We start from the raw sequence: 23,010 nt of genomic DNA, 5'->3' as shown, positions 1-23,010 counted from the left end.
GCCCAACTGGTGAACTCTTCCTCCCCAGAGTTCTGGGTTTCTTTTCTCTCTGCCTGCCATCTGCTCTTCCTTTTTTGAAACCCCATGTGTTTGTGTTTGTGCATGTGTTAAAAGATACTCTTGGGCGATTCCTTGGGGCTTGCAAAAAAGTCTTCTTCATAGGAGTGCGGTTCCCACAGCCCAGCATGCTGCAGTTGAACTTGCACGGCCTCCTGTGTCTCCCTGTTCCCCGCTTTAAGCTGGAATTTAATTTATACAGTTTTAGTGTCTGTGCCACACACATAAAGGCAAAGGAAGGGAGTTCTAGGTCTTTATTTTGAAGATCTGAGGTATTTCTGCTTTCTCAGTGTAGAGGCTGGCATGCTACCGCAGCTTTCTCTTTTCTGCTTGTACCTTCCCTACTCATACACACGTGTGTGAGAGAGAGAGGGAGCGAATGCGACAGGGAGCTCGTATCACGCAGAGTCTCTTTCTCTGCGCTGCGTAACTCAGTCAGGCCTGTTGGCTAGACATGAGCTCTTTTCTTTCTTTTGCAGCACCTCGGTACATGGCTCCGTTCTCCGTGGTCAGCAATTTATCTACCATCCACATAGACTGGAGTCGCACTTTTGTACTGAACGGCCGCCTGAAGGAGTACGCGTTAACCGAGAGCGGGCAGCGCATCTACAGTGGCTTTGACACTGAGCTGTATTTACCCAGGACATCTGACAAAAGTCAGTTTCAATTTCCTATAGCTTTCTCTTTGTGCTAAATAAATTCTCCTGAGCTAAATTAATGTTACAGTGTGCTAAATTTAAGAAAAACTCTTCATAGCCATCTGAAGCTAAGAGCACAGGAGCGTACTGCGGACACACTGACTTGCATCTTAGCAGATGCTTGAAGCAAAAATCCTTGGAGCTAAGCTTCCTCCTAAACGTTTTACCTGACTGCATGAGGCTGCTCTGGCTCATTGTGAGGGTTGAGCTTTCCTAAATCCTGGAGCTGGGTTGCATTTCCACCCTTCAGGGCTACGCTCTGGGAAATGCATGGAAATCTTCAGAAAAGACTGGAGCCTGATTTTTTTCTTTAAACAAAACTAAGTCAGTAGCTTTTGGAATCTGCCATGTTTTGAAATTTTGTTTCTCTTTCAGAAATTTGTAGTCTTTAAAATAAAAGTGTGCCAATGGAGAGGGGAGAAAAGGAAAAAAAAACAAGAAATAATATTCTCTATTTTTAAGGTGTTGAGGCTTTTGTATTTTAAAGGATTTTGTCATTTGTTTTTTACTTTCCTGCGATGATACTAATGCATTTAATTTTTTTTACTCAAACATTCTTAATATTTTGTTTCAGCCATGAACGGAGTACGAGGGATTTAGAACAAAATTATGAATAAATTGAAAGTTGACAGCTATGTGTCACTGGAAGAGGGAGGATTGAGTGGGAAAGAGTAACGTAATTTGTAGCAATACATAGTGGTGACTACCTGGGATTCGCCATAGTTCGTAGTTTAGAAGTGTAATACCCATGTGTAAGGGATTATGAGGCTCTGATCTGGGACTCGGGGGGGTTATGTACTACGCCTGCCTTGGCTTTTCTCATACCTGGCCACCTCTACTGGTGGACCATGGTGACAAAGCGACACCTACAGAATTTGGTTTCTCCTGCTGACAGTAATTTCTAACCTTTTTGCTCAGCCTTTTTGTTTCAAGTGACCTGTATCACCGATGAAGGGAGTGCCATGACACCGGTCATCAAGTACAGCGCTGGAGATGGAGTTGGTAAATATGTGAAGAAATTACTTACCACCTATTGATTTTATGTGTTTGTGGTAGAAACTTAGTGTGTTGTGCATGCCAGACAGGATGGCATCTCGTTGCAGGATCAGGGGATTCGTTAGTGCCTTTAGGGTATGAGGTATGTAGGTAATATGCCTTTTTTGCCATGGATGGCTTTCTGTTTCTCTACATTATGATCAGTTTTAGATCCTTTCTCCAGATGTGTAATAGTTTTTTCTTTTATTGTCACACAAATATTTTGCTCCAAAACTTAGTGCTTTTTCCTCTTGTATAGAATCTGCTCTCTTCCAGGTTTTTTTCTAAATTAAGATTATCTTGAATTCTAATCCTGTCCTCTCATGTTCCTCCTCGGTTTGACAATGAAAATACATACCCTCTCTCCTCCCTGCATCCCACCCACCCCAGCAAGGGGCACCTGCCTGCTCCTTTCGCATGACCAAGCAGCCAGTCTGCAGCTTCACCTGGGATGTATTCCCCTAACCAGTTTATGAGAATGTCATATGAGATGCTGTCAGAACCCGATTTCTAACACCTGCTGTTTCCCTTCTGTCTGCGAGGCCTTTGCCTGTTTTGTGGAAGTGAAAGAGTTTGGTGTGCTGAACTCCAAGTAAGTTGTTGTCCATTGAGTAGTAGATGCTTACCACTAAAAGTTTCAGGATTTTCTCTCCTTAGTTTTCTGGGAAGGAAAGCTAAGCTCAAACAATTTCTGACATACTGAGTTTAACTAATTTATTTCTTTTTCGAGTTGCATTTTGTTCAGCTTCTTAAAGCAGATAAGCCTTGTCTTTGCAATTACTCTTTATGCTGCTTTTCCCTTACATCCCTTTTCATGCTCTCACTCCATCCTCCTCCAGAATTTCAGACAAGGCTGCTGTAAAGGCATTATAAAATGCTCCCAGTTACTTTACGTCCATCCCCTTCCACAGTCTTTTCCTTTTTTTCTTTTGACAGCTGCTTGTACCCAGAGTGTACTGTAATCGTTCAGCACCACAGGCAACTTGCAGCGGAGGCTTGCAAGAAAAGGTGATAGAAATTCCTTAGCAAAAAGTCTGGATTCGCACGTAGGATTGCAAATAACCAGGAAATCCTGTCACTGAGATTTCTTATGCTTGTGTTGTATATGAGCAAAGCCAAGCGAGTGGCTGTTTTTTTTCTAACAGCTGGGGGAAGGAGGAGTAAAATGTTTCGTGTTGTTTGCTTTTGTATTAATTTATCACTCGTTTCAGTTCAGTCTTCCTCCCTCTCTAACTGCACAGGCCTGGCACTACACAGTGCTGGAGAGAATGTCCTCTGTCTGTACAGCTCTGAAATTACTGTAGTCATTTCCACTCTTCAAGGTTACTTGGAGAACCCTTTTTTTCTCACATTCCACCTCCACCGCCTCCTTTCTCAAGAGCTGCTGATGCAGTGGTGATTTCCAGCCTGAGCAGCAATGCCAGAACTTTAAGCAGGGTCTCTTGAGGGTAGTAAGCTTTTTATTATAGCCCGCTAGCATATTGAACCATTATGCCACCTTGAACATAAGTGCAAATAAGCACATGACGACAAAATTACTTAAATTTCTGCCTAATTTATTAGCGAGGAAAGGGATAGCATATTGTTAAACGCTTTCTGAAATAACATTCCCTTTCTCCCCTAATCCCTCTTGATTTTTACAGGTCTGATCTTGACAACACCTGGAGAGAAGGACAAAGCGGAGTCCAAACGTGCAAAATTCTACAATGAGTTGTGGTTTGCAGTGCTGATGGTAGTTCTTGGTTTGATCCTCTTGGCTATTCTTCTGTCCTTAATTCTTCAAAGGAAAGTCCGCAAGCAACCCTATGCACGAGACAGACCGCCTTTAGTTCCGCTCCAGAAAAGAACGTCACCGATGAGTGTGTATTCATCAGGTGAAACTCATCCGGTACGTTTGGCAAAATGTAACGTTGTGTATGCATCATGTTATACACTTTTATCTGCCCCTGAAAAAACACACACAGTTTTTCTTCCTCCTTCCACCATTTTATTGCACTCTTTGTTGCCAAATGAAGGCTGTTCAGTGTAGGAAAAGGGCTGTCTGGTGTACTTAGGCGGGCTCAGTCCAAAAAGAGCCCAATGGCACCTGGTCTGCAGGTCCTGAAATGCTTCTGATGCCTAAGACAAACTTTGGATCTGGAGTCACAGAAAATGCAGAGTCATTGACATCACCTGATGTTAGCTGACATCTGCAATAGAGCTGAAAAGGCCTTGGCATGCTGTGAGAAGACAGGTGACAAAATGTGCTTTTCAGAAAAACCTTTCTTGTGTTCCCAACTATCTGTTGTAGATGGCTAACCAGGATCCATCTGACAGTCTTTGTCAGGTATCCATGAAACGTGCCTGCAAAATACAAGACTTAGGGAGAGGCTCTATTTCTTTCTAGTACCCGCCCACCACCCAGATGGACTGCTCTAGGACAAGCTGCATGCCAGGAAGGTTTCTGGGAGAGTAAGTGTGACGAGGGAAAAGCTAGAGACCTTCAAAAAATGTGTGTATGCATCTGCGCACATAGAGGCACAGAGGGACCACCAGAGAGGTAGGAGGAGGACTGCTGGGGAGTGATAAAGAGAAAGGCTTTGTGTCATTTTTATTAGGACAAGTTATAATTCTGTAAAAAAAAAAAATGGAAAAAGAACATGTTCTACCATGTAGCAGAGTAGTAGTGCTATCCTACCCTTTGAGGAAAGGAAAGGCAAGACAAAAGGAATATGGCAACTGTTACGAGCCTGAGAATAGGAGCAGCAGTGCCTTCCATTTCCCAGCTTCTTTCCAGGCACAAGCCGTGAGATGATTCTTCTTGTCACTTCTCAGCTTCTCTTTCCGGTGAGCGCCATCAAGCAGGATAGTGACTCCTGCATCCTTCACGCATTCTGTTCCTTCTTGTCTCGGAGCCAAGAAGCTGCATCTGTGCCTCAACGAAGGAGCCCTTGGAAACAATGGGATTTCCAGTGTGCCCCTTCTCCTGGCAAAGGCTAAGAGCATAAGAAACTTCTTTTTTTCTGGTCTCATGGTTTTGATTCCTTTTCCTCTACAGTCTGTCATGTTGTGTTGTTCCTCTTGACTTTAAAACGTCTTTGCTGTTGGCGTGCCTGCACAATTCCTTTCCACGTTCCTGCCCTTCTTTTCTGTTTGCTTTTTTTTTTTCCTCCTTCCTTTTTTCTTTTTCCAGAAGTTCATGGACTTAATAGAAAGGAAGATTCTACAGTGCATCAGTTGAAGGACTTTTAATCTGAGAAGTTACGCTAGAGCTACTATGAAGTATCAAAATAACTTGTGTTTTACAATTGCTAGTGAGGTCATGTGGCAAACAATGGGGCTGCCCATGCAGTATTTGATGACCAGTTAAGAGTTAAATAGTGCCTCATCTTTGCTAGTTCCTCCTACTCCCCCACATCCTGCTACGTTGCTCCCCTTCACAGAGCTGGGACTAACTCACACCCTCCATAAAGAACAGCCTGCACCTGCATTGCACCTTGCCCTGCCCTAATGCTTTTCCTCCCTCTCTTTAAATCTCAGTTTGAGACCATTGCTGACACCTCTGATTCATCAAGCTGTGTCACTCTCAAAAGTTACACGATGCACTGTGAGGTAGAGTTGTTAGCTTGCAGAGTTGCAAGATGTGTGATGTGCCAGATGACCCAAAGAGCATGCACAAAGGCATCTTACATTGCATGTTTCTCCTGGTGGGTGAATGTCTGTCCTTTCCCTGGTCATGACAACTGAAAAAGGAGGTCTGCTAACACCCCCTTGCTGTGCAAGTCTGGGCTATGATTGTGGTAGTTGAAATTTTTGGACCTCTGCCTGTTGGCTACTTAAAACAAAATAAATTAGGGAGAGGAAAAAAAAAAATCAGAGAAAGTCCTGTTTTACAGGGTTGAGTTTTTTCCTTTTTCATTATATGATTGTCCTACAATGGGGAAAAAGTCTTTTTTTTTTTTCTTTTCTTCTGTTTATAACTGTGCATGATTTTTGAAGCATGGGTTTCTCTGTTCTCTTCCATTCCTGCTTTGGTTTTCTTCAGATAAAGTGTTTGAGACCATGCCTTTTATTTTTTATTTATTAGTTTGTGTCTTCCTTGTAGGGGCTGGCAGATACAAAAATTCCAGGAGCTGGTTCTCCCACGAGCAACCGCAGTGTCCATATTGCGTCTGGGGCAAGAAGACCAAGCCAGAGCCAGCTAAATCGCACATATTCCCAAGCCTCTCTTCATCGTAGTGTCAGCCAGCTGCTTGACCTCTATGACAAAAAGTCTTTTGTTGAAGATCCACCTTGGGATGCCATTATTCGCAATCATCGCGCTACTGGTCGTGGCTTGGTAAGGACTCCTTACTTTTTTTTGTGATGATGTTGTGCGTCAGCTGCAGGTGATTTGCCTGTTCTGTTAGAATCATGAAAAGGCCTAACTATCAAAAGCTGGTGGAGATACAGCCAAAAGACCTAGAATGACATGGTCAGAGATGAGATCCTCAAAAATCTTTCCTGCCTATTGCTCTCTTCTGGAGTTGCGGGTGATCACACACTGCTTTTATAGTATGCGAGGAGTCTACATGCAGCTGTCTATTGTTTCCATTGAACCAATAACTCCATGGTCTACATGTTTATGCACCTTGAAGAATTCCCTTCTATTTGGTCAACTCTTAGGCTTTTCTCTCCATGCAGTTCATTCACCTCCATGTGTGAGGAGGGATGTCTTGGTACTCTTCACACATTCAGTGCCAGAAGCAGGAAGAGCTTGTGTTCTAGAGACTCCTATTCTGTGACCTCAGACTCAACTGCTGACAAGACCTGCTCTCTGCCCTCTGCTCAGTCATGATGCAGAGATCATGCGAATGCTCAGATCTTCTGGCATTCATGACAAATGACTTCAAACAGCCCACATAGGACTAGAAGGAGGCTGAGAGGGCAGGCAGAGTATCTGTCTTTTAATATAGGAGAGGACAGGATTGGCCAGTGTCACCAACATGGACCTGAACACACAGATCTAAGAAGCTAATGATTCTCAAGTCAAGGACGGTGGCAACTTCCCTTCATCTTTGTCACCACAAACAGTCTTTTTAACCTCCAGCCCCATGGCTTCCACTCTTCCCTGAGCAAATATGTGGTAAGGGGTTCAGGAGTCAGCAAGACACAGGTGTTTGCTCCCAGAAAAAGCTGACTAATAATGTTCCTAAAAGGGGACAGATGGGGTGAAGGCCACGAGGTAGTAACAAAGTTAGGTGGAATGTGCCATTATCATTGAGTGGAACTTCTCCAAAATGCAAAGTGAACTGGAGAAGGATGGTCCAGCACATAAATCCAGGCAGCTCTCTTGAGCTTTCACCTTCAGTACCCCAAACAGCTAAAGGACTGGAATGTGTAGGCATGCCACAGTACGGGGGTGTTGCTACCATTGCTGCTATACCTGCTTAGACCATAACAGCAGGACCAAGGATGCTGATAAGGCTTAAGAAGATAGTGATAGCTCTAGGCAAAACCCCTATAGGGATAGGTTAACCTTCCAGCTCGCACTCTGCAGCTCACAGGCTTCCCAAGTCAGCGGTATCGTGACTCAGCCTTGAGTCATTTTCTTAGAGCTATGACGTCCTCCTGATTTAATTCCTTATATACAAAGCTGGGCTCGTCTGTCCATCCTCTGTACATTGATTGCTTTGTCTCCCTGAATCTGTCTTTGCTCCTGTGTTGCTCAGCTACTCTCTTGCAACTAAACCTGCTGCAACACCTTTCACTCAGTTCTTCCCTTTACTACACTCAGCAGCTTTGGACTGTCAGCAAGTTTTGTTCACCGCTTTGTCCATCTTGCAAATTAATACACTGAATGGTTGAAGTGGCCCAGGACATGTATCTGCAGTAACTCTGCTGGTGAACTCTTTATGCTAGGAAAACAGTTTATTTCTCTTCTGCTTTCAACTCCTTCTGTGGCTCAATGTGTTAGCATGAGTGCAGCTGGAAGACGCTCAGTCCTTGCTTTTAGAAAAAAAAGTCTGTCTTAAATCACAGGTGATGTGGTTGTTGTACAAAACAAAAATGTGAACATGGATTTTTTTTTCTTTTCATCTCTCCAAGTTCCCCATCACACTAACAAACACTAATTTATTTACCATTTGTCAGGTATATATAGTAATTGATTTTTTTTTTAACCTTATTGCTTACTATGAAAATCTAGTTGGTTTGGATTCAGGTGCTTGAATGCTTTAGGTTCTTACCTTTTACCAGGACAAATGGAAAAACATGTAGAGAGGTAGAAATACACTTATTTATCTGACCATTTCAGAACTGGTTTTAGGGGGTAGGAGGAAAGAGAAACCAAGGAATTGCCTTTAGTCTGGTACAGCTTTGGCTTACTTGCTTTTTTTTTTCCCCCCTCCTAACAGTATGTAGATGAAGAAGATCTTGTCAATGTCATCAAAGGCTTCAGCACAGTCACCAAGGAGCACACCACATTCACTGACACCCACCTCTGAAGAACACAACCACCTTCTCTAGAAAATGTAAAATGGGTAACTTGCCAAAAGCAGCCTGCATAGCCTTTGGTGGAGGGAATAGGGTTGCTGTTTCCCCACCCCCTGCCCACAGTTAAAAGATAAAACCATTTGTTGGGAGGGGATTGGGGGTGGGGGGGTATAAGTTGGCCTTTTTTTTCACCATCTTTTTAACTGTATAGTAAAAACTGTGTGTTAGCACTGACACCTCAGAAAGGTAAGAGAACATTTTGAAAATCCCCAATTCATACTATAGTAGAAGACTGAAGGTAGAGGCTCTGATCTTTGTCTCTCATCCAGCTTTCATAGTTGTGGAGGGTCATGGGGGCGGGAGGGGGGACAGCATGTTTGCTAAGGAAAAGTCTTTTACCCGTCCAAAAAACAGCACATGGCTAAAAGGGGCCTTCGTGGTAGGATAGCCATGTCTTTTCCTGGCCTGACAAAGCTCCACCAAAAAATTGTGTTCATGCACAAGTGAATAAACAAGAAATGAAGGAATTCTTATGGAGTTTGTGGAACCTTTGTGGATTTTTCCTCCTTCCTCAGCATCTCAGCTCAAGTTGATTTTTTTTTTAAAGCTATTAATTAATGCTTAACTCCAAGCATGCTTTTTCAGAGGTAGAAAACCTCCTAACACACTCCCTATTAAACACTTGCTGTCACAGCCTTCCCTTTTGCTTATGTATTACTAATCTACAGGCGATAAAATTTGTTCACCACCCACAGTAAACTAGGAGCAAACAGCAAGCAGCCAGTGCAACACAGGTAGGAAATATCATGTCAAGGCACTTGTAATTGAGAATTATTATACCATGACAGTAAACCTACTCCCATATTCATCTCTGTCCTTTTTCCAGAGAAAGTGACAAGGAGGCTCTCAAGAGACTGCCAGTTCTGTGTATTCTGCCAAGCATATTTTTATGCATGCTCTCAGTCACAATCAACAAAACCCATCATCTGATACCACAAATTCTCAGAAAGCACAAGCAACACTCCTCTGGCAATTTATTTGGACTAAGAGGCAAAATAATATGCTATTTTGAATAGCCTCCTCCTTAACCTGCACAAAACATCTCAGATTTCAGACAGCAGCATACAGAGCAAAGATCCCATTCATAAAACAAGACTACAGAGGCAGCCCTGTGAATTAGGCGAGATCCAGCCAAGACAGCAGCAGCTCTGCAGAACACAATGTGTGGCTGCATCTAAAAGGCATCTTCCATGAGCAACCAAATATTCCTTTATCACCCTCCTTTCCCCCAAAACAAAAATAATCACAACATATCACATGCCTGACCACGTTTACGCAAGAATGCACAACAATATTTTGGACCAAGTACCGTACTACATTTTGGAGCATTACATAAAGCCACACATTGATGTGGACGACTCTTCAAAGGTTTGGCGGCAGCCAGGTACTTTCTAATACTCTTAAAATTTTCATTCTGGGTAGCAGAACAAAGTCCCATTCAAGAAACAACCCACAACACATAATGTTATGCCTGGTACCAGCCAGAGGGCACCTGCACCTCATCTTTGCCACTAGTCACATTTTCACAAGCCATAGTCTTGGCAGGATGAGTCATTCTTCCGGTGACGTGGTGAAGCAGCTGTCTTCGTAGGCGATGGAGAAGCTGCACCAGGTAATTCAGGCCCAGCTTCAGCAAGGACTGGTGCAGAGGCCAGGAGAGGCACTTTCTTCCTTCCCAAGAAGCCAGCTCCTTCAAACCCCATTTTCTTTTTACTTTCTGCTTTGGCTTCACTCTCCTCTTCTGGTCCTCTTCTTTTGAGATCCAGAGAACTCTCTGGCAGACGGTGAACCTCTGTACTGCAACACCCACCTGCATCTGTCACACCTGTGCCTCGCACTTCAAGCGCTGCTGTCAGGACTGCCTTCCTCTCAGCTGCACTGCCCTCAGCTGTTGCCTTCCTGGCCTCTGTCTGGCTTGAATTCCCATTTGCAGCAGCTGCCTTTTCTGTTGGGCTTTTACTGGGTAAGTTAAAAGCCTGGAAGTCCCGGTAACTGTGAAAGCTCTCCGTCCGCCTTGCTCTTGCCAAAAGGGGGCTTTCTCTGTATGGCCGTACAGAACCATACGTGGCCGTTTCATGGATTGTTTCGTGGTGCTGCAATTGGAGGCTTCAAAAAAGAAAAACCACCACAGATAAGAGGAGCAGATGTTAGGCTGAGAATAGCAGCTAGTTCTTCTGCACAACCCTGCTCCCACCCACCACTGCAACTCCCACTGAAACAGCAATATACTCATCGCAACCCCCACACAAGGGCTTCCAGATCACTCACTTAAGATTCTCATAGGATATTTAAATCTGCACCCATATAAACCAAGAGAAATTGAGCAGTATGTGTGTGTAGGGCATGGATTCAGAGGCTCAGCTACAGCATTCAGGTCACCAAACCCCTCTTTGCCTACCTGAAAAGTAAAACCTTTGGTGTCTGCAGCCAGTGCCGCCCTTGGTGACTTACCTGGAATTAGATTCCCGAAGCCGGTTTGGCTGAACAACTGAGGTGGCAGGACTGATGTTGGGTGTGGCACAGCGAGACGTACTCAAGTCACACTGGTCAAGCAACTTGAGCAGCTCTTCCTCTGTGGGGCCGCCAACATCTGAAAGAGACACCTCTTAGTGCCCGAGTCCATTTACCGTAGTTGTACACGTTAGGACTGAAAAAGAACCACACCACAGTCCGGGTATAACAACTTACCTTTGTCTTCGCTCTTATTAACCATGTCCATAGCTGTAGTCAGATCCCACATCTGGATGCTGCCATTTGAATGCCCAGTGAAGAGGTAGCGGCGTGGCCGGGAGCCCATTCTGCTGGATCCTTCGCATTCTCGCACAGTAAATGACGAGATAGTAGTGCAGTCAACTGCCTGGATCTCACAGATCCTACAGGGAGAGAAACCCCAAGTTACCAAAATAATTGCACCTGCCAGAGTCTGGCCACTAAAGTCAGTACTGTTTTGATGTTTCTGAGAAGGCACCAAACTTGCCATCAGAAAAAGACCTTTCTTCCAGGCAAAATTTCTTCCCCTGCATGACCGGCATGCTGTTCAGCTGCAGACAGTACCTTCCGCTCAAATCCATCTACACTCTTACTACTTGTTAATTTTTATTAGGGAACTTCCATGTGTTCGATGTCCACTTTCAGTTTGCAATGATTAGAAACCTAAGGCTCTCACAAGAATGACAGCAACTGGCCCCGTCATATGCTAGACAGTCTAGGAAACTAACCTGCAGAAAAAGCACATTTAACCATATAAAAGATACACAATAAAATCCAAGAATGATAAATCCAAGGTTATCTATATAGGTAACTTTTGTCTTATGCAACTGCAATATCACTTGACATGGCAGATCTCCATCACTTTTTTCCCTTTATTTTAGAAGCTTACGTGGAGAGTGAGAGGAAAAGAACTCCCAAAACTAAGCTGCTAAGCCAGGCTCCACATGAGAGCCTCGCATATTCTGGGTAATTTATTTTACTGGCCCCTTGTATTGAGCTTTTTAGCCAAGAAGTGCCAAAATATGTCACCTAATAAAACTCTCCACTACGCACACATCTAGCCTGAAGTAAAGTAGGTGGGGAAAAAAAAAAAAAAAGGAAGAAGAAAAAAAGAAAAAAACCCATCAATAATCCACATGCTTCTGTCCTCAATTCAAATGCCAATACTGTTAATGCATCAGTGTTTTCTCCCAGATTCAAACTTATTAGGTGAGAGATGGAAGAACAATAAGAAGCACAGAACTGCCATGTACCATCTTTTCTGATCTCTCACCGTCTTCCTAGCCTAACAGGAAGAAAAGCAGCTGTGGTTATTTGGCAACTTAATTTACTACATTGGGAGCAACGTGGCAGAGTATTATGAAGTCAAGTCTAAGTAAATAATTGTATAGCTGACCTAGAAGACATTCTCTCAGTTTTGAAGGTTTTCATATCTTCAAAGACAAGTGCAAAGGAAGAGAGAAACTGCCTCCCTGCCCGCTTTCGTGAGCAGCATAATCCCTGCCACCAGCAACTACAGCATTACTTTTGAAATGTAATGCTAGCATAGTACCATGGCTGACAGGTGCAGATTCTATGTAAGCACACAAATGTTTGTTTTGTGAACGCAGCAGGTGAGCCATCATGAATTGAGTTCCTGATACCACATTTTTTTCAAAATGCCATTTGGCTTCTAGGTAATAGAACAGATCATTAAGTGCAGTTCTGTTACTAACACACAAAACCACAGTTCAGCCAGAGCTGTCAAGCACATCAGAAGCTTGCTAAGTGCAAGGCATGGGAGACCCTGCCCCTGAAGAGTCCCCTCCTTTCCCACTTAAACTCCAAAACACTAAGGTACCTTTTCCCAGTTGAAGACAGCCTTACGAAGAGCTTATTGGTGATGGGAACAACTTTCTGGATAAACACCTGCTGATCATCACGTTCACCAAAGGGTCCTAGAGAAAAAAAGATCACTCGTTTGTTTGTTTGTTTCAATTCCCTCCCTCTTTTCCCCACACAGTCCTAAAGACCTAAACTCATATTAGTATGACCACTGCAACTTTAAAGCATCAGGCCCAGGATACCAAAGACAACCAATAACTAGAAAAAGTTATCCAATAGTTAGAAGCCTCTACAGACACAGATCTTAAGGGTATTTTTTGTTCATTTGTTTTAAAGGAAATCCATTCTTGAGTTTCCTGTATGTTCCTGGAGGAATTACTATGTCAGTACAAACCTTATATTAGGCCTCTATAATGACAGTAAGTACTTTCTTATTTTGCAGCTCCTAGATATCTGAAGGCTTAATCAGATTTCTTGCCATGGCACAGACCTCACTCTGTGTTCACAGGGCATCCTATTCATCAAAGGCTCATTTGCAAGACTCGGAACACAAAGAGCCTATCTGTCTCCTCAAATTTACTGACATGCATTCCTTCAGTATCCTGCTATAGCAATGTGCTAGTACCATTTGCCTCTGCAGTTTCAAGGCTTCAGTAAACTTTGTCACAACTTCAAATTAATTTAAGAATTTTTCACATGTGCATCATTTAACCCAGACTGAACAGTGAACTGGAATTTGCAGTAGACTCAAACCTTGCTATGCTCATCTGCTTTAATACAGTCTCCTGTGCTTTCTAATACTCTCTAGTTAAACCAAAAGTGAAATGCTACATCAGTTTGCCCAAGGAAGAGGTACAGTATCTGTGAAGTTTTCCCCTACTCTTTTTCTCACCTTCAGAATAAACCCCTGTAAGTGTACTAACTCTATACAGCCTAAATAGTATTTCCAGACAAATCTTACAGATCGCTGCTGCCTTTTCAAGGGGAGAGCAGTATATAAGAGCTTACACCCATCAGCTGACTGGCATATTATAGGGTTGAAGGTCTGTTAAACCTTTATGAGACCAGTGAATGTACAGGCTCAATACAGCACATTCGAGTGACATCCTACCAATGTCATTTCCAGAACAGTAACTGCCGTGACTTTCTGCTTCCTCCAGGGATAAGATTTTGAATGATGCAAGAGGTGTTGAGCCTGGCTGAGTTGAAATCATGCCCCGGAACCGAGTCACAGTCCAGGTCCGTACATGGTTGTTATCAGCACAAACTAGAAAGGAAAAGATGTACAATAACATTCACAACAGATGACAAAACTTTTGAGATAAACTTCTGTAATGATTTCTATATGACAGTTTTTCAAGATAGAATGATCAAGCAGAATTTAGTCAATGTCAAGTTACGACATGCTACATGTAGCACCTCCAGACAATTATCTAACAATCTACAAATTGTTGCTGATGAACTATTTTCTCTTAGTTTTGTCTTTTCCCTCAGAAATTCAATAAACAAACTGAGGCTGGTGGAGCACAACATTAAGGTCTGACTGAGTCAGCACCATTAGTCTACAGCACACTTCAATCCTCTGTGTGCAGATGCTAGGACAAGACACGTAAGGAGAGCAGCTTGGCAGCAGAAACCTAATCACACAATCGTGATCTTCTATTTCATTCATCAGTTACTCAGTTTTCTACAGCCAGATGTGCCCTGTCCTGGCACCAAGAATTTAGCACCAAGTTGCAGGGTAACAGATGACCTCTGGGCTGTCTGTTTGCAGCATAATTAGACATCATGTTTGCTCTTCCTTTTTAAAACAAATTGGGCGAGCAGCAGAAAGTAAATCTGTTCTCTGCCATGCCCTGGTTGCTGACTCTGGGTGAAATAGATTCTTACAGAGAGATGAGTGATTGCATCTTTCCTAAAAGCAAGACACTTTCCTGGGCATAGGATAGGATAAACAGGATAACACAACAAAGACTGGGAGACTGCTGAGAAAAGAAGAAACAGACAGCCCTTTGAAGCCATGGGAAGGCTTTTTCTTGGGCCCAAGAGGAGACGGTGCACATTTTGCTGCAACCTAGAAAGCTCCTGAAAGGCTGTTAAAAGAAGACAAGTCCTAAAGGACCTGCCCACAACAATAAGACTTGACAAGGATACATTTGTTTACAAACCCTTTTATTTCCACAAATGGCAACCGTGGAATAAGACACAAACAAAAGAGTTAGTCATTCCAGTATCTGGTCAAATAAAACCTAGGCCTTTTAACTGCTAAAGGTTTTGAAGAATGCTTACTTTAAGGAAAGAGGATCCAAGCAAATCTAGCCCCTCCCCCACCCCCAAATCTGTCCAACTTATTTCTATCACGTGCGGGAACAAAGCAAGTTAAAAAGAAGTACTACATTGGTCATGAGGTGGGCAGAACTGCCAATACGAATCTGTGCACAGAAAACAAGATTACCTGACACAAGGTGTTTCTCTGACAGCATGATCTTTGTAACAGGACTTCGATGAACTGTGAAGGTCTGAAAGAGCTGAGGCCCAGATCCCACTGTTTCAGGGTGCTGTACGATCACCCTCACTGCTCCAGAGCTGGTGCCATACGCGATCTCAATCCAATTGCCACTTACACCTAGAGCAAGCAAGAGCACAGTTCCCCTCAGGAATGACAGCTTGTCTTACTGGGGCCAGGAAATGAGGCAGTGGAAAATAGTATTTCCAAGCTTCCACAATAAGATGTTCATTTTAAGCACTGTTTACTCATTATTTTCCCATGAACAGAGAGGATATTTTGCTGCGGAAGAGGGATTTGGAGAAGTACTGAGACGACTCAATATGAGTTAGCTGCAGGAAGTCTCGTTTATTGCGCAGTTCTTATTGCTTATATAGACAGTATTTGCCAATAATCCTGAGACCACACCTTTTCTACACCATTATTGGATGATACATATGCTTGTCATATTTAACAGCTTATTTCAAACAGGTACCCGCCTAGCGAAGCTCTGCTCTAAGCAAACACTACTCCCTTATCATACTGCATAGTTTTCTTATCCTTAACTTCAAGGGCATTCTGCCCCTGAGGCCTAACTTTCGAGCTCCAGTCCTTATTTACACAGGATTTTCTTCGTGCAGTCTCTTCAAGGATCTGCACTCCGACAAATCCCCCTTTCTTTTCTTGCACGAAGAAAATCCTGTGCACGAGACTGTTAACCCCAGTTACTAGCATGTTGTTTTGGTACAGCCTTGCAAAAGCAGTTTCTAGCATACTACTTCCCTTTCTGAGGGCTTTACTATTTCCACTATATCCAAGATTCCACTGAGCAGGAGGGTGTCAGTCGGCAGGGTCATCGCAGAGAAGAGAGGCAGGCACGGCACCTTCAGGGCGTCCCCTGTTTATCCACACAGTGTGCTCTGCAGCCTCTTTCCGCTCCGCTCTGAGCCATCTCTTTTCACCCTCAGCAGAGTCTATGAAATAGGTACTGACACGGCGTTGCCGCACGCGTGGCCAGTGCGTGCAACAAGGCTGCCCAGTATGTGCTCTGCCGGCTAACAGCGGTTTTTGCGAATCGCAACATGTTGTTCAATAACAATCCTCCTAGCTTCTCTTTTCAAAGTTACGTGCTTACAACTAAGTCCAGTTAGTAATTCTTTGTCATTAATTTGGTACCAGTTAATTCTTTTCCTTCCAGTAGCTACGGGTGGAATCCATACACTTTCCGATCGGAGAAAAGACACAAAGCATATATACAAGCAACTTTCACACACGTAATATACTAAATCATAAGAAACATAAAGACAGTTTACATATCAATATACAATCCTCTACCACAATTCTCCCCAAATGCTCTCCAAGCCATTGCAATTGTTCGTGGATGGACTCACCACGGTCACTTAGATTAAAACAACACATGTTTGTGTAACGTGGTTGTTGCTGGCACTACCTACAAATTTTGATCCTAATAAATTTAACTCTTGTGGGGAAATATACGGAAGACTGCCTTTTTTTTTTTTTTTTTTTTTTTTTTTTTTTTTTTTTTTTTTTTTTTTTAGGTATTTGTTTTAATGTTAAATGAATTCATTCAATAACCACTTGTCCCATAGGTGAATGAGGGATACTGGTAGTGTGCGTCACTCCCCAATCCTGTAAAAAGGCACCATACTGGATCACTGTCTGTCCCAATTTTCTTTGGTACTCCCATGGTTTTCTTCAGTGTGAGCAGTAGCAACAACAAAGGCAGAGAACATCTCAACAGTTACATGCACATATTTAGATCGATTAAACAATGGAATATAAGTAATATCAGATTGCCATAATTCATTGGCACATAAACCTGTTGGATTTACTCCTGCTGGAGTATTTGAAGGCACAATATGTTGACGGTCAGGGCGGGCGTGTACAATCTGCTGAGCTTGATCTGCTGTTGGACCTGATGGGAAGTATCATCAACCACGAATTGACAAACTGTAGGACTAATCATCATTCCTTGAGGCAGTACAATCCAATGATAGTGTTGGGTGGGTTGTTCATCGTTAAGTACTGGAACTGAAAAGGCAAATCTAGGACAATCGTTAGGGTGTAAATAAATAAAAGAGTAAAAAGGTAGAAAAACCCAGTCTTTTAAATCAATCACCATCAAATGCTAACATTCTGGAATCATAGTAGGATTTGATACACCCGGTTGTAATGCACCCATTGGTGAAATGATTGCATTAATAACTCTTAAATCTTTTAACATAAATCTCCATTTTCCTGATTTCTTTGGAATAACAAATATCGGAGTATTCTATGGGCTAGTGGAGAGAATTTTATGTCCTAATTTGAGCTGTTCCTCGACTAATTTTTGAGCTCACTCCAGTCGCTCACCTTTAATGGCCACTGATCGACCCAGACCAGCTTACCAGCTTGAGTCAGGGCTGGACATCAGTGACGTGTGCTAAAAATTTGAGGTTAGCCTCACATTCCAGTGATTCAACAAATCCCGACCTCATAATGTATATGGGACATCAAAAACATATGGTTTCAAAATAGCTTGTTTGTTACCTGGGCCTACTGCTAACAAGGTCTGTGCACTCTGCTGTGGGATCTGTGTTCCACCTACTCTGATCACAGCTGCCAGGGCTTGTATCAGAGGCCGAGAGGGCGGCCAGTCAGGATTTTTCACTATAGATACATCAGCCCCTGTGTCAACTAGGCCAGAAAAGCCTTCCCATTAATGATTACTGTTAAAGGAGGCTGTGCAGCTGTGACTGTCTGTGTCCAAAATTCTTTTGTGATAGCAGAGTGGCCTTTATTGTTGTATAGGCAGCTTTTATAGATTATTACTCTGGCCACGATGTGTCCACGCGGCCCTTACCTAGCTGTGATTGGGTACAAACAATAGTGCACGCACCTATTTTAATTTTTCTATTGGCTATGCCTAAAAAGGAGCTATTTTTTACTTGCTAAAGTAAACATCATTTTCTCACACACTCTATATCAACTTCCCAAACTCCCCATGTCAACTTCTCACACTCCCTGCACCAGCTGTTCACACTCCCTTTTCTTTCTCATCCTCTTTATCGGTGTTTCCCAACTTCAGAAAAGAGCACAGGCTTAAATCATCAAGGTCAAACCCCAACTGTAACTGTGTGTATGATGCCACAATTCCCCTTTTTTGTTTTTCTATGACCATTACTTGATGAACCGTACTCTGTACCGTTCGCTGGGAGCGTGACAATAGGCAGGGGGTGATTATTACTATGCATAAAAGAACTACTAGCAATATAATGTCTGCTTTATTAAAGATTTTAACCATCCTGTCAATTAAGAGCATTGATAAAGCAGAAGCTGTAGCATTAGTTTGTTTTGCAAGCTAACAACCCAACTTATTCAGTGTAGTTAACACCTGTGCCACTCCAACTCCTGGTGCAAATATTGAAGCTGCAATGATTTTAGCTGGTTCCCAAAATTTTGCTTTATAGTGTTTCAAGCCCACATTGTGACACGCCTTTACTAAATCTGCAATCGTTTTTGCCCGATTTCCGATAAGATCAAGAGCTTGTTGGCAGCCTGTGTTAGCATTTTCAATGGCTAACTGGAATACCAACACATCTGCAGTAGCCGGATTTTCTGTTTATCTCTGAACTGCCATTTGTAGTTGATCAAGGAAATGCTCATAAGGTTCCTGTGCTCCCTGCCGAATGGAAGCAAAGGAAGCCTCCCCTGTCCCCAAAATCAGGGACACGTCTTAATTCTCTCTTAGCCAATTCAGTCAGTTGTTGGAAAGCTACTTGCTGTAACCCTGCCTGTGCCTGATTTTGACATGAGTGACATTTTATTCATCCCAAAATATTTAGCTCTTGATTTTAGAGATTTAACACCTATAACACTTTAGCTATTGTTTCATTGGGAGATTTCCCCATCATTCTTGTTTTAAAAGCGTATTCTCCAAGGTACCATGTGTGTATTCTATGATCGGTTGCCCAGTAGGATTGTAAAGAATACCAGTAACATGCTCAATATCTTATGATGACAAAAATACATATGTCTGATAAGAAGTGTATGCCAAAAGTTCCTGCGAGCGTAAACCACGAGGATTAACACCATTCACTGGTGGCACGATCGTATTTTGACAGGTACTACACAATTGTACGATTGAGCAGGCTTACTCTCTTGTTATACCAAATTGTCACCTAATGGCGTTAGCATTCTGATGGTAGCAGTCATGCAAGATGTTTGCCTGCATGAGCGAGTTTGGTACCAGAGCTGCACTCGTGAGAGGCTCAGCTCGCCTGCTCCCTTCTGCTATAGGCCCTGGCAGCGTGGTGTGCGCTCGCAGATGTACAATGGAATATGCACGTTTACGGTTTTGCAACACTGATATTAACTGTTCAAATTGCTGGAACAGAAGAGGATTAGTTATTTCCCGCGATGCCGATCGGGACGATCCAAGTTACGATGTGCTCTCTCGGTACAACCTGGGCCACAGGCAGCGGCCGGGCGGGGGGGCGGGGGAGCGGCCGCTCGCCAGGCGCGGCCGGCGGGTGGGGGGCAGCAGCGGCGGGGAGGGGGGGGGGGTGGGTCGGGGGGGGGGGCCGGGTCAGCCGTCCCTCGCCTCAGCCGGGCGGGGGGGCAGGGTGGCGATGACGACCCAGCAGCCCTGTGCCGGCCCCCCTTTTGCTGTCGTTGTTGTTGTTGTTGTTGCCGCAGCTCCGGCCGCTCGCGCTCCGTAACCGCCGCCGCCCCCTCCCGCCGAGGGACCATCAGCTGCGAACGAACCGGCGCAGCGGGGCCCGCCGCGCGTCTCCGTCCCGTCCAGCCGCGGCTCGCTCCGCGCACGGGCGGCAGCGCCGAGGCAAACGCCGCCCGCGGCCCCGGCCGGCAGCAGCAGCGGCGTTCCCGGGGCGCCGCCGGGCGCGGTGGGCGGTGCGGCGCGGGGGTGCCAGTGTACCGACTTCGTTGGAAGAGGGGGAAAGAAATAAGTCTGTCTTTCGTTCGGGGCCCTGGATCAAAAGATTCGATGATGACTTTTCCAGGCCAGCAGCATCCCCACAGGTGGCTGCACGCCAAAGTTTAACGTCTATAGTGTCCCAAGTCCTTGTCATGTATATATTTGAAGAGCTTGCCTCCAGTACATGGGCTGATACCCAAACCAGGAGTACCGGGAGTTTTATCAAGTCAGAACTGTTAGTAGTGCTGGTTTCTCTAGCACTTTGTCAGCACTTTAACTACAGACTTATGTTCTGTTAAAGCCATGCTTCCCATTGTTCCCAGTCGCTTACCTCCTCCTGTTGAGGCAGTTGTCGCTTGTTTTTTTTTTTTTTTTTTTTTTTTTTTTTTTTTTTTCTTTTTTCTTTTTTTTTTTTTTCTTCAGTCGCTTACTTCTTCTTTCCTTTGGTTCCTAATTCTTCATGTTTCCCGATAATATCTTTTGCATACCCCCCTGCAATCAGGGGGGGCCAATATCTTTTTCCAAGTTTTAATCCACGCTTCTCTAAGAAGCTTCCCAACAACGACAATGCAACGTCCCGTTCCATCGTCTTACCGCGACAGTGGATCCTACAGATCTTCCGGCTTTCCCCTATAGGCCGCCTGTATGTAGATCTGCACGGCTTTCCCCGATGGGCCGCCTTAATGGATCCTGCGGATCGTCGGCTTTCCTGTATAGGCCGCCTGGGTAGATCCGCCCGGCTTTCCCCGATGGGCCGCCTGAAGGTCGCCGTCCCTTCTCCGCTAAAATAACACTCGTTCAAAACAAGTAATAAATGTCCCGAGTGAAACGATGAGTCCAGCTCATTTTTTCCCGTCCCTGTTCGGGCGCCATAATGCGGAAGAGGGATTTGGAGAAGTACTGAGACGACTCAATATGAGTTAGCTGCAGGAAGTCTCGTTTATTGCGCAGTTCTTATTGCTTATATAGACAGTATTTGCCAATAATCCTGAGACCACACCTTTTCTACACCATTATTGGATGATACATATGCTTGTCATATTTAACAGCTTATTTCAAACAGGTACCCGCCTAGCGAAGCTCTGCTCTAAGCAAACACTACTCCCTTATCATACTGCATAGTTTTCTTATCCTTAACTTCAAGGGCATTCTGCCCCTGAGGCCTAACTTTCGAGCTCCAGTCCTTATTTACACAGGATTTTCTTCGTGCAGTCTCTTCAAGGATCTGCACTCCGACATTTTGCCACTAAAAAAAACCCAGCATTTGCTCAATTCCATACTACACTCTTCAACACTGTCTTAACAGAAGCCTTCTCTCCCATTCTCTCCTCCTTCCTGGAAGTGAACGAAGAGATGGATAAAGTCATGTGATTGGATATTTTGGCACTCCTCACAGTGGTATGGTCAATACCTGCCACATACCGTTTATTTTCTGCCTTAGTGGGAGGCAAATGGGAGAGCAAGGAAAGAGCACAGAGGATTATAGTTAAAAGGTCACTGTGGTATCAGTATAGTTAGGTGAGTAACCACTTTGTCCCAGTTTGATTTTTTGGGGTTTTGCTTTGTTTTGTTTTCGTTTTTTTTTGTGTTTTGTTTGGTGTATTTTTTTTTGAGGGGTGGGTTTAATTTAATAGATAGCTGCACTGTGATTACAAAAGGATGCATAGACACAATAGCTAAGCATCATTCAGCTTCCTGTGAAAATGGTTTTAGTATATTGTTTATAAGGTTAGACACAACAGCAAGGTTGTCTCCCCCCCAGTTCACCATAAACTATTTCGCTGAATATAATTCATAATCTAAGTGCATATCTTGTGTAAAAGGCCTAAAACCAGCAAAGGTACATTATGCACAAGCATATGCACACATACATGTAAGTATATGTACCTATTTATACTTATGCACAGCTGTAAGGGGAAACAGTTCCGCCTAGTGTTCATCATTCCTTTGAAGATGATTAAATGAAGAAAAATTCATTGTTTATGTCAAGTCCTTGCCTGTTTTAGCTGTGCTATGCAGCAATAGAAAAAGTCCAGTTAGAAAAAAGAAAAACCCCACATCTGTAACAGACTCTCACTGAAGAGACAATGACAGAATACTGACTTGTTTTAGGTGTGAGGTAGACACTGAGCGCTGTTATAGCGTCATTGGAGGAGTCATGGTACAATTCTGTCACCAGAAGATCATTGTCCTTCATTCGCAATGGGAACTTCTGCATGTCTGTGGGGAAGAGACATTTGTTTATTACTCTGAATAGACAGAGTTGTTCTGATGTAACTTAGAGCAACCAAAGAGTGCACAAATGAAGCTGCTCAGTACCATCTCCTTTTTATTCTACTCTGCCCCCATTTCTTACCTATATAGTAGATAGAGCCGTTGTTACAGCCCAGCAGCAGAAAAGACCCCGCAGTATCGTAGCTTGTGATAGGAACAACATCCTGAACCTAGTGTGAATAGAAAGAAAAAAAAAAAAAAACAAATCAAGAAGTTAGGTTGCTACTTTCTCCATTTTCAGACAATTTTGGTACATTTTGTTTAACAACACTTGAGTCTGCTACTGGTCTGAAACTGTTGTGCACACACTCGCGCATACAATGGCATTCTTAAAGTACTGCTGGTATGTCACATTCCACTACCAAACTGGATATTAACTCACGGATTTCATGCAGACCAAGTTAACACAACTGCTCTGGAAGATCCTTCTCCACGTGAAGGGACACAACTTAAGAGCGTTGCAGCTAAACTACATCTTCAAAAGAGGATTTTTTTAATCCAATATGCAGAAGGAGTGAAATTTACACTTTCTGTCCTATCCCTTCCTCCCTTTCTGACAACTCCTTCAAGAGGTTGCTGGGCAAAGGAACTAAATGTTGCCTCTCTAAGCCTTCCTGTACCTCCAGTTCTTGTGTCCCTCCAGTTCTTCTGCCAGCCTCTATGGAGATCACCTCTAGCGGATATATAACGAAGGG

General features: G+C 43.6%; 2 protein-coding genes across 2 annotated transcripts in view; one reads left to right on the top strand and one right to left on the bottom strand.

The window, feature by feature from the left end:
- The window catches only part of USH2A (usherin), a 397,560-nt gene extending 389,306 nt beyond the window's left edge, over nt 1-8,254 (top strand). Inside the window, exons 67-71 of the mRNA XM_086629442.1 lie at nt 537-713; nt 1,674-1,757; nt 3,434-3,678; nt 5,875-6,108; nt 8,165-8,254. Of these exons, the coding sequence (XP_086485568.1) occupies nt 537-713; nt 1,674-1,757; nt 3,434-3,678; nt 5,875-6,108; nt 8,165-8,254 (830 nt within the window). The remainder of the gene's footprint in view (nt 1-536; nt 714-1,673; nt 1,758-3,433; nt 3,679-5,874; nt 6,109-8,164) is intronic.
- A 1,572-nt stretch (nt 8,255-9,826) lies between these two features.
- The window catches only part of KCTD3 (potassium channel tetramerization domain containing 3), a 34,294-nt gene continuing 21,110 nt past the window's right edge, over nt 9,827-23,010 (bottom strand). Inside the window, exons 11-18 of the mRNA XM_086629430.1 lie at nt 22,398-22,485; nt 22,145-22,261; nt 15,073-15,243; nt 13,729-13,884; nt 12,634-12,730; nt 10,992-11,176; nt 10,755-10,893; nt 9,827-10,409 (exon numbers count right to left, since the gene is read on the bottom strand). Coding sequence (XP_086485556.1) covers nt 9,827-10,409; nt 10,755-10,893; nt 10,992-11,176; nt 12,634-12,730; nt 13,729-13,884; nt 15,073-15,243; nt 22,145-22,261; nt 22,398-22,485 — 1,536 coding nt within the window. The remainder of the gene's footprint in view (nt 10,410-10,754; nt 10,894-10,991; nt 11,177-12,633; nt 12,731-13,728; nt 13,885-15,072; nt 15,244-22,144; nt 22,262-22,397; nt 22,486-23,010) is intronic.

The sequence above is a fragment of the Tauraco erythrolophus genome, chromosome 2, assembly GCF_009769465.1.
Source record: "Tauraco erythrolophus isolate bTauEry1 chromosome 2, bTauEry1.pri, whole genome shotgun sequence".
NCBI lineage: Eukaryota > Metazoa > Chordata > Aves > Musophagiformes > Musophagidae > Tauraco > Tauraco erythrolophus.
Note: the sequence above shows the minus strand (reverse complement) of the source record. Positions and strands in the feature narration are given on the sequence as shown.